Here is a 10623-nt window from a genome sequence, read left to right as displayed (position 1 = left end):
ATTTGATCCAGTAGTGCTCATGTGAGTCAGCTAGCTGGCTGGCTGGTCTGGTCCCGCCACTGCTGCTGCCGTTAATAATGCCTTCAACCCGGGGACACACTGTGGAGTCCCCACAAACACCTATCAGACCTGCTGTGACACGCTATCGCACACACACACACACACACACACACACACACACACACACAGGGACACGCACATACACACACACAAACACAGACACACACCTGTACGCAACACGCACATACGCACATGGGCACGGTCATACACACACACACACACACACACACACGTGCATGCAAGCACGCACACACACACACATACAGGGATACGCACATACATACATACACGCACATACACACACACAAACACAGACACACACCTGTACGCAACACGCACATGGGCACGGTCATACACACACACACACACACGCACACACACACACACACTTATACACATGCGGGCAAACATACAAACGTACGCACTCACCTCACTCGCTCACATCAAATGAATTTCAACACCCGAGATCAAATCAAATCTAGCGCCTAAAATCCAGGTACAGTAAACAAATCATGATTCTCTGAATAAAATACAAGGAAATATCAACATTTCTGCATTGATCACATCCTGAACCAAAAAAAAAACAAAACAAAACAAAAAAAAAAAAAACCCTGTCCAGTTGAAAGCAGTCCAGTAGTGGCTGTCACTCAAGTGTGACATCATCTGCATGACTCCGCCTCTAGCCCGTCTGGGACAGCAGGCTGAGGCGCATCACGCGTGCGCGTCCGCGGAAGGGTCAGTAGGCGGCGCTAGCGGGCTCTCTGCTGGCGCTGAAGAGCAGGTCAGCCTTGGAGCTGATGAAGTACGTCACCAGGAGAGAGACCAGCAACACGGCCACGCCCACTCCCAGCGTCAGCATCTGCAAGGGTGGGAGGGGGAGAGGGAGGGAGGGGGGGAAAGCAGAGAGGGAGAAGAGGGAGGGAGAGCCAGGAAAAGAGGGAACGCAGAGGAGGAGAGAGGGCAGTGTGAGCAGAGCGGTCACGGGGGCTTCTTCCCAAAACCGAATAAATAATCATCGAACAGAAAAAGAGGACGAAGACATCGGTCACGCTCGTGTTTTCAGATTCCACATAAAAACCGGGGAGGGTCCGTGTCACGAGTACGAGCTGAACCTATCAGAGCACCACTGCCTGCGTTTTTTTTTTTGTTTTGGTGCAGTTACCTCCAGCTCTCGGCTGGCCACCAGGAAGATCCGCGCGCTGATTTTCTTCCACCGAGACTCCGTCCACGTGGAGTAGTCATGGGAACTGTAGTCCTGCAGCTCGAAGGCCGGGGAGAGCGCCTTAGTGAGGCGCACCGCCGCGCGCACGCAATGCGGCCCCCCCTCCGCGCTGCTGTTGGGCGGGACTGGGCCCTGCACCCAAAAGTAGGAGTACAACTGTGGGGGGGGGGGGGGGGGAAGCGAAAGAGAGAAACAGACCAAAACAAAGAGAGAGAGAGAGAGAGAGAGAGAGACAGGGAGAGGAAGAGACACTATTAATTTTTAATTTCTCCTTTGTTCAACAATAGATGGAGAAGAGGCCAAAAAAATCTCACAAGCTTAAGATAAATACACAAAAAAAACGAGGCAAGAAAAAAGGCCAAAAAACGAAAAGAAAAAATAAACGAGTGTGAAAGTGTGAGCTTCGCTTGGTTCTGACACTGTGTGTGTGTGTGTGTGCACGCGCACATTAGTGACTGCAACAGTGTGTATGAGAGCGCATTTTGTATTTGTATTAGCAGCTGAATAGTGTATATTAGACTGTGTAGTGGCTGTGTAGTGTACAATGACAGTCTATAATGGAGTGTATCGGAGACTGTAATTGTGTGCAATAGTCTATTAGCAGCAGTATGAGTATTAGTCGGTAGCGTAATGTATAATAAGAATGTGATGGTGGGTATCAGTGACTGTATAGTGTTATTATAACTATAATAATAATAGTCTATAATAGATATAATAGTGTGTACAGGTGACTGCTACAGGTGAGTCTCACCTCTTTGCTCTCCCCTTCCACGCCCTCCGGGTTTTGGCACTCGGTCTGGGTCAGGTTGGCGGGGGTGCCGGTCAGGTTGGCCAGGATGTACTGCACCAGGCGGGTGGGGGTGTTGACCGGGTTGCCGGACACGGGCACACCCACGTAGTACTGCGGGGGGTGTGGTCCTGTGGGGGGGGGGGGGGGGGGTCGGGGGGGGCAACAGAACAGCAGTGAGCACAGAGCGCTTTTTTTACACCCGCCCGCGGTAAGAGCGCCAACGTGGGGGATCATGTGATCGTGTGATCATGTGATCACGGGATCATGTGATCGTGGCGGTTATATGTGGGGATGTGGAAAGGCGGGAGACGCACCTAGAATCTTTTGGCCCTCCGGACTCATCAGAGCCTGAAACCAGCTGTTATTGGTCTGAATCAAGAACCCGTACAGCATCTGAGTGACCTGAGAGAGAGAGGGAAGGAGAAAGAGAGAGAGATGATGATGGGGGAGGGAGAGGGGTTACAGTCTGTCTTAAGGGGTTACAGTCTGTCAGTACTCTTAAGGGGTTACAGTCTGTCAGTAGTTTTAATGAGCTCAGTCTGTCAGTAGTTTTAATGAGCTCAGTCTGTCAGTAGTTTTAATGAGCTCAGTCTGTCAGTAGTTTTAATGAGCTCAGTCTGTCAGTGCTCTTAACGAGTTAGATCTCATAATTCCTCACAATCTTGGGGTCGGCAATGATTTTGGCCAGCTGAGACTCCTCCCCTTCCGCCTGCCTGTACAGAGAGCGAGCCACTACTGTAGCCAACTCAGCCAGAGCCTGAGAGAGAGATAGAGAGGGGGGGGGGTAGAGGGAGGGGGAGGGAGGGAGAGAGAGAGAGAGGGAGAGGGAGGGAGAGAGAGAGAGAGGGAGAGGGAGAGGGAGGGAGAGAGAGAGAGAAGGAGGGTGAGGGAGGGAGAGAGAGAGAGAGGGAGAGGGAGAGGGAGGGAGAGAGAGAGAGAGGGAGGGGGAGGGAGGGAGAGAGAGAGAGAGAGAGAGAGAGGGAGAGCGAGGGGGGGTAGAGGGAGAGGGAGGGAGGGAGAGAGAGAGGGAGAGGGAGGGAGAGAGAGAGAGAGGGAGGGAGAGAGAGAGGGAGAGAGGTTGAGAGAGAGGGAAAGAGAGAGGGAGGGAGAGAGAGAGAGAGAGAAAGAGGGAGGGAGAGAGTGAGAGAGTGTGTGGAGATCATTTCCAAATGAGAAATGTAACATTGCTATGCAGACGTATTGCAGCGTCAGTGCTGTCACCGTGGTAACAACACTAAAGATGTATCAGCATTTCTGTAATGACAGTGTGATTGCTGTTGCTATAGGAACAGTACCTTAGCGGTGTCAGTGACATATTCCAGCTGTTCTTCCGGGCTCAGATTGGGCGGGTATGTCACATTAAGGTACTCAGCGTTGTCATAGAGACTCTCATAGTACCTGAGGAAGAGGTGTGGAAGTATTCTCAGTAATGACTTTTAAATGATTAATGATTTTTTTAAACACTCATCTGCATTCCAGCGGTGTAAATGGGGAACTACATTTCCCATGATGCCCAGGGAAAAGCTTAGAAAGCTGGCCAGTCTGTCTGTGATTGGCCAGGCGGCCATTTGTAAATAGCTGAACTGGGAACAACTGCTAGATTCCAGCGTATGACTGACAGCTACAAAGTCTTATCTTGGACCACGACAAAGACCACAAAGTAACAAATATGAAGGTAACAAATGCAAATGTTTAAGAATTTTAAGTACAGTGGAACCGACAACGCATATTCAATAACACCCACGTAACAGAAATTTCCATAGCCTTTTCAGTATAATATAATACACAAACAAATTAAAGGTAACTTAGTTTGGAATCTGCGTACCCTCTTGCGTGACCTACTCAGCATCCAGCGGCTGCACATAATAGGTTTAGGTAAACAGGACCATACAAAACAAAGTGTCTGTTCTTCAAAATAGCAGCAAAAAGAACGGTTCAAGTAAGCCAACGCTGCCTGCTCAAACCCTCCGCCTCTCTCACCTGTTGCTGAAAGCGGATTGGTGGTCAGTGAGCACGACCCCAGGGATTGGCCGTGCTCGCAGGAAGCGCTGAAAGGAGGAGGGCGGGAGGGCCTGAGTGACACCTGGCTCGTCCAATGAAATGTTTAATTTAGGAGCTTCTGACTTCAAGTAGTTTACAAGTTTCAGAACCTGTAGAGGTGTAAGGTTGAGAGAGAGAGAGAGAGAGAGAGAGAGAGAGAGAGAGAGAGAGAGAGAGAAAGGAGATGATAACAGTATTGACAACACATACAATCACAGACACTTCTCTGTAGATACAGTTACACACTTACACATACACAAACACACACATTTGCTCTGACACACTCACCTCTGAGTTCACAGTGCTGTTCTTCCTGGATATAGGGTCAGAATGGAGCCACAGCTTGGAGTCTGTCCTCAACCCCACCTACAACACACACAGACAGACAGAGAGAGAAAGAGAGAGATAATTAGTGTGAGTATGTGTGTGACTATGTATGCACAGCAGTGTATACTGTGCAAGTGTGTTTGTACCTGTCCAATCTCCAGTATGGAGTGGATGTTCTCCAGGTCGATGACGAACTTCCCCTTCTCCATATCGTACACCATTCGGCTGCTGCCGATGTAGTCAAAGGCCTCCTACAGAGAGAGCAGGCAGGAGTCACACACACACACACACACACACAGGCTTTCACACACTATACACAAACACTACACTCCCTATACACAACACAGTATACAATACACACAAAATACCATTTATCCAGGGGCAAGGACAAACAATGCCGAAAAGATGCGACAAAATATACGATTACAAACGAGGCAACACCCGGGCAGAGGGCGAATGACAGGAAAATGAGACGCAGGAGGACTCACACACTCGGAAACTGAGTAGCACAGGATTGGCGTGAATCCGTTCGCAAAGCTTTAAACGACATATCGGCCGCTGCGCGCTACACTTAGATCAGGTCATCGGTCCACAAATCTGTACGGCTGATTTTTTATCATTTCTGGTCCAGGTTGGAGAACGTTTGCACTCCTACGTTATGCTTGCACACACAAATATATACACCACACACACACACACACACACACACTACACACTACACGCTCACACAGTATAATCTATGATATACAATCCACACTCTCACGCCCTCATAATCTCACACACATGTACAGACACAGGCACACACTGACCCCCTGGAAGAAGGCGTAGAGGATATTTCGGGTGGGCGGGGTCACTGCGCTCAGGGCTTGCGCGGCCGCCAGTAGGGTGACGAATCCAGTGATGCTCCCCTCCCCAGCGGGGGCAATGTCCCAGAAGAACGACCTCCCGTCCAGCTGAGAGAGAGAGAAAGGGATGGAGACAGGGAGAGGGTGGGGGAGAGAGAGAGGGGAGAGAGAGGGAGAGGGTGGGGGAGAGAGAGCGGGGCGAGAGAGGGGGAGAGGGAGAGGTAGAGAGGGAGAGAGAGAGGGATGGAGTGTGAAAGGTGGGAGGGAAAGAGAGAGATAACTGCTGTTTGCATATGTGCACGAGTGAGTGAGTGAGTATGTGTGCGTGGGTGTGGAATGTATATCATGAAGTATACTGTGTTTGTGTTTGTGTGTGTTTAGTGAATGTCTGTGTGTGTGTGTGTGTGTGTGTGTGTGTGAGTGGTTGTTCCCCCATGTCATCTTTGGGCTCCATACCGATGTAACAGGAGAGGTGTTACAGCTGTCTGTCACTCACTTGCGCTGTTGTGCAGTGATAGGTTGAAAAATGATGGGGCGTGGCCCTGCGCTTGTCACTCACTCACGATGCTGTGCAGTGATAGGGTGAAAAACGATAGGGCGTGGCCTACGCTTGTCACTCACCCGTGCCGCGGCGATGACCACACTCTGGTTTTCTTTGTGGCCCTTCTCCGTGTTGTTGAGGGGCACAATGGAACCCCAGACGTTGTAGTCACTGAGCGCGTCACACACGATCTCTACAGCACAGATACACACAGTTTACACACAGTTTACACACACACACACACACACACACACACACATACACCGTGAGCGTGTCACACACAATCTCTACAACAGAGATACACACAGTTGACACACAGACACACACACCGTGAGCGCATCATGCACGATCTGTACAACAGAGATACAGTTTACACACAGTTTACACACACACACACCATGAACGTGTCACACACAATCTCTACAACAGAGATACACACAGTTGACACACAGACACACACACCGTGAGCGCATCACGCACGATCTGTACAACAGAGATACACAGTTTACAAACACACACACACACACACACACACACACACACACACACACACACACACACACACACACACACACCACGAGCACGTCACACACAATCTCTACAAGAGAGATACGCACAGCTTTCACACAAAATCCACGAGAGTTACACACACGGTTGGCAAACCCTTGGCCGGCTCACCAGGGCTGATGCTGAAGCTGGTCTGGATGTCGTTGCGTCTCATGCAGGTGGCGGTGTTGGTGACGGCGTGCATGTGGGAGAACAGCTGCATGGCACACAGCGGGTACTGAGGGGTGCTGCCATTCAGCCCAACGTTGTGCTCTCTGAAACACTGCGGACACACACACAGTTAACAACACACGCACAGAGTTACTATACATACACACACACACGCAGAGTTACTAACACACACACACACACACGGACGCGCGCACAGAGTTACTATACATACACACACACAGACACACGCAGAGTTACTAACACACACGCAGAGTTACTAACACACACACACACACACAGACACGCACACACACACATAGGCGCAGAGTTACTAACACAAATACATACACACACACGCACACAGAGTTCCTAACACACACAGACACACACACTGAGTTACTATACATACACACACACACAGACACACACACAGAGTTACTATACATACACACACACACAGTTAACACACACGCACACACACAGAGTTACTAACACACACACACGCACAGAGTTACTAGCATACACACACAGTTAACAACACACATGCGCACACACACACACAGTTACTAACATACACACACGCAGAGTTACTAACACGCACACGCACACACACAAACAAACACACACACAGAGTTAAACACACACACTTATATACAAACAAAGTTACTAAACACAGAAGCACACACACAGAGTTACTAAACACACACACACACACACTCGCGGTTACCACAGGCACACACGTGTACTCACTTTTCGGATGACCTCGGTCTCGTTGTCCTCTTTCAGGGAGAAGATGGGGAAGTTGAAGTCCTCGTAGGACAGGCCGTTCCCCAGAGGGTTCCACACCGTGCCGTTGCAGCCGGCCAGGTCAGGGCCATAGCTGTCCGAGTAAACGCCTGACGGAAAAGCACACCGCACATTGTGGGCTCACACTTTAGCACTGCTATAGAGCAGTACCACAGACAACGATGCAGTCTCAGAGCATGCCCTCACTGATACAGGGGTTACACATGCAACCATATGAGTACAGTTGAGCATTCGGAATTTAAAAGATGTGGTGATTTCAGAATTCAACACATTTGCCAAAAAAAACATGAGTACCCCAACACCACCACCATCACCCTGGACCCAAAAGCAGAACCCTGCCCCCCCCCGACTCCAACCCCCATGTACTGTATCTGTTACCCCAACCTGCACCCCGCCCTGTGCCGTTATACCTGAGCCCTCATTTGGGCAGGTATTGTGAGGAGAGAACCCCGTTGAGGGTCCAGATTTGGGGATCACCACGGCAACACCAGCCACACGCAGCGAACCCTTCAACCTTATCATGGTGGTCCTGCGTGAGGAGGAAAGAGTCACTGCACCCTGGGAAGTGAACACTGCATCACAGTCACAGTCACTGCATCACAGTCACTCTCACTGCATCACAGTCACTGCATCACAGTCCCTCTCACTGCCTCACAGTCCCTCTCACTGCCTCACAGTCACTCACTGCATCACAGTCCCAGTCACTGCATCACAGTCTCACAGTCCCTCTCACTGCATCACAGTCACTACATCACAGTCCCTCTCACTGCATCAGTCACTACATCACAGTCCCTCTCACTGCATCACAGTCACTACATCACAGTCAGTCACAGCCTCACAGTCACTCTCACTGCATCACAGACAGTCAGACCGGGTCGCAGTCACTCTCACTGCGTGAGTGTACCTGTTGAACAGGTGTGCGTCCATCATAACCATGTAGGGTGGGTTGGGTCCAGAGCTTAGTACCCAGTCCAAATCTGACTCCGCCTCCAAGACATGAATGACACCTGTGTCACCTGAGATGGAGGCTGGGAGAGAACAGAATAGTTAGAAAAATCCCTTTTTTTCCAGTGTTATTTCACAGCATTCACTTTTTTAAACCCACCGTTTCAGAGCTTAGGCAACACGTACGCCATGTTAACAGAGATACGCTGCACGTCATTTAAAACAGCATATGTCCATCAAGATAGATTATAATGGCAAAATACAGCTAATTCCAGCACTTCCTGTGTGTACTTCTACTGGGCCTGGTAATTGTCCCTCTCTTTAGTTATTGCTGCCTTTGAAGGCCTACTGGACACCTGTATGAACTTGACTTTGAAAGATACTGTGGTTAAACAGTTCTGCTATGCTAAAATGAACGCAAGCTGGGCAGCTGGTTTCATCTGGTTTCATCTGGTTTTCCCCTGATGCAGTGCTGCTGTCACTCACACTGGCAGCCGATCTGGTGAGTGGCGTTGAGCAGCCGAACGCATGGAATCGTGTTGTTGAGCAGGACGTAGATCTTCTGCTCCACCGAGTTACATCTCGCACCTGGGAGAGGGGAAATGAAAGAGAAATCAAGCTGAACTGCACAAGCGTGCGCACACACACACACATGCACTCACACACACACACGTTCAGCACTGTCACCTTCTCACAAAATTGTCTCTGATTTCACAAGCACTCGTGCGAGAGACAAGACAACAGCCATTTTGGATTTTCTAGTCCCACAATCACCCCTCCACCCTCCCTCCTGAAATTGTTCCAAGTGTTCATAAAAAAAACAAAGGTCAAGTGGCAATAAAACAAAGCCAGAACGGTCATATTTGTGTTTCATTTTAGCGATTCCTTTGTTGCAAGATTCCAGTTGGCAATGTTGGGTTTTCTCCAGTACACACGCCATTGTGGGCATTGGACTTGACCTTATTCTGGCAACACTGTGTACTTAAGAACAAGTTGTCGTGTACAGCTTTGCTGTAAATTTCAGTTGAGTGACGAAGAGAAGCAGTAATTGAATGTGAACGTCATGTGACATTAAACAGTCATAGTCACATTAGTCATATGATAGTACAATACTAGCCAAAACAACAATGCAAAAATAAACGTTATGCTGTCCACAAGAAAATATAAGTAGAACGAACGACAGGATAACGGGTATGTTACTTCGAAGCTACGTGAGAATCTCCACTACATAAACGACTTGTCCCTGGTCTAAACACGCGGTTGTCGCCAACGGCCGCTATCAGCTGCATATATATTTCGGGTCGCTTTAAATCAGAGCGACGCTCTCTCCACAAACAATCGCCTCTTGTTCAGCAAAAACTGCCTGCAGCGATCAAAACCTAGCTCACTGACTTTCTATCTTAACAAAAGAGACTAATTTTCGAAACCGTCGTTACTTAAAACCTATGACCACGCCAGCAAATTGACTGTTAAAAGCAATAGCTACTGGCTATAGTCTAGCCACCATATTTAAAATGAAACTTGTCTGAATGGATGCCCGCCTGCTCCTGTCGGAGGGTAGGCAGGCGAGCTTTACCAGGATGACACACAGATTAGTGGGACAGAGGTTCAGCGGTAACCTAAATTAAAAAAATCAGCTATGTAGCTAACCTAATTATGACACCCATCGACACTGTAACTTATCCGGGTTGTTAACAAAGATAAACCCATATGAAATCAGCCAGTTAGCTTAGCTACCAAGGTGGCTAACTAGCTTAAATGGGATACCGTTTGCTCGCTGGTGGAGTTACAGACGATAGCCATAGTTTATAAACGTCCAGTTGTTGATCAATAGCAAGATAAAATGAAAAAAATAAACACATTACTTACCATTAGATAGCCAAAAGACTATTAAAAATATCGACAATTTAGCGGATTCAAGACCCATCTTCCTGGTTTGAGAAACACAACAGGAACTTCACAGGAAGAGGTCAAGCAATAATGCCTTTCCGTTTCCGGTCTATGTCTACGAATGTACGCTCCATGCTACGACTTCACACATTACTGTATCAGAACTTAATATAAACATTGGATATTTGAGGATCACAGAATGGCATTTGGTGTACGAACCTGAATTCGGAAATCCACAGATAATACGTTGTATGCAGATAGCCTATTTTTTCTTCCGAAAGTTTACAAATGGTGTTCGGAAGGTATTACCGGTAAAATTGATAAATGAAACAAGCAAGTAACGCCATCATATGTTAAGCTTTAATGAATAGCAGTTCATGAAGTTGAGATTTCTGGGGAAAGTTGCTGTTGAAATGTCAGAAACGTAAGGGATTTGTTC

General features: G+C 48.5%; 1 protein-coding gene across 1 annotated transcript; it reads right to left on the bottom strand.

Annotated features, from left to right (window-relative positions):
* Positions 1-555: 555 nt before the first annotated feature.
* Positions 556-10301, bottom strand: ncstn (nicastrin). Its single transcript, XM_035431529.1, has 17 exons — positions 10164-10301; positions 8781-8882; positions 8254-8377; positions 7760-7878; positions 7293-7438; positions 6504-6654; positions 5906-6018; positions 5249-5392; positions 4586-4690; positions 4401-4478; positions 4053-4222; positions 3368-3470; positions 2731-2829; positions 2387-2474; positions 2034-2200; positions 1223-1438; positions 556-919 (listed from the first exon to the last, which is right to left on the bottom strand). Exons 1-17 carry the CDS (start codon positions 10219-10221, stop codon positions 797-799), a joined length of 2106 nt encoding a protein of 701 aa, XP_035287420.1. The 5' UTR covers positions 10222-10301; the 3' UTR covers positions 556-796.
* Positions 10302-10623: the final 322 nt, after the last annotated feature.

The sequence above is a fragment of the Anguilla anguilla genome, chromosome 8, assembly GCF_013347855.1.
Source record: "Anguilla anguilla isolate fAngAng1 chromosome 8, fAngAng1.pri, whole genome shotgun sequence".
In the NCBI taxonomy this organism is placed as follows: domain Eukaryota; kingdom Metazoa; phylum Chordata; class Actinopteri; order Anguilliformes; family Anguillidae; genus Anguilla; species Anguilla anguilla.
The sequence above is the reverse complement of the archived record's forward strand: the minus strand, read 5'-3'. Positions and strand labels throughout refer to the sequence as shown.

Coding starts and splice junctions, on each gene's coding strand:
- ncstn (XM_035431529.1), bottom strand. CDS start 10,221: ATGGGTCTTGAATCCGCTAAATTGTCGATATTTTTAATAGTCTTTTGG. Junction 7,439..7,759: donor CTGCCCAAATGAGGGCTCAG/GTATAACGGCAC, acceptor CTTTTCCGTCAG/GCGTTTACTCGGACAGCTAT. Junction 4,223..4,400: donor ACAGCACTGTGAACTCAGAG/GTGAGTGTGTCA, acceptor ACACCTCTACAG/GTTCTGAAACTTGTAAACTA.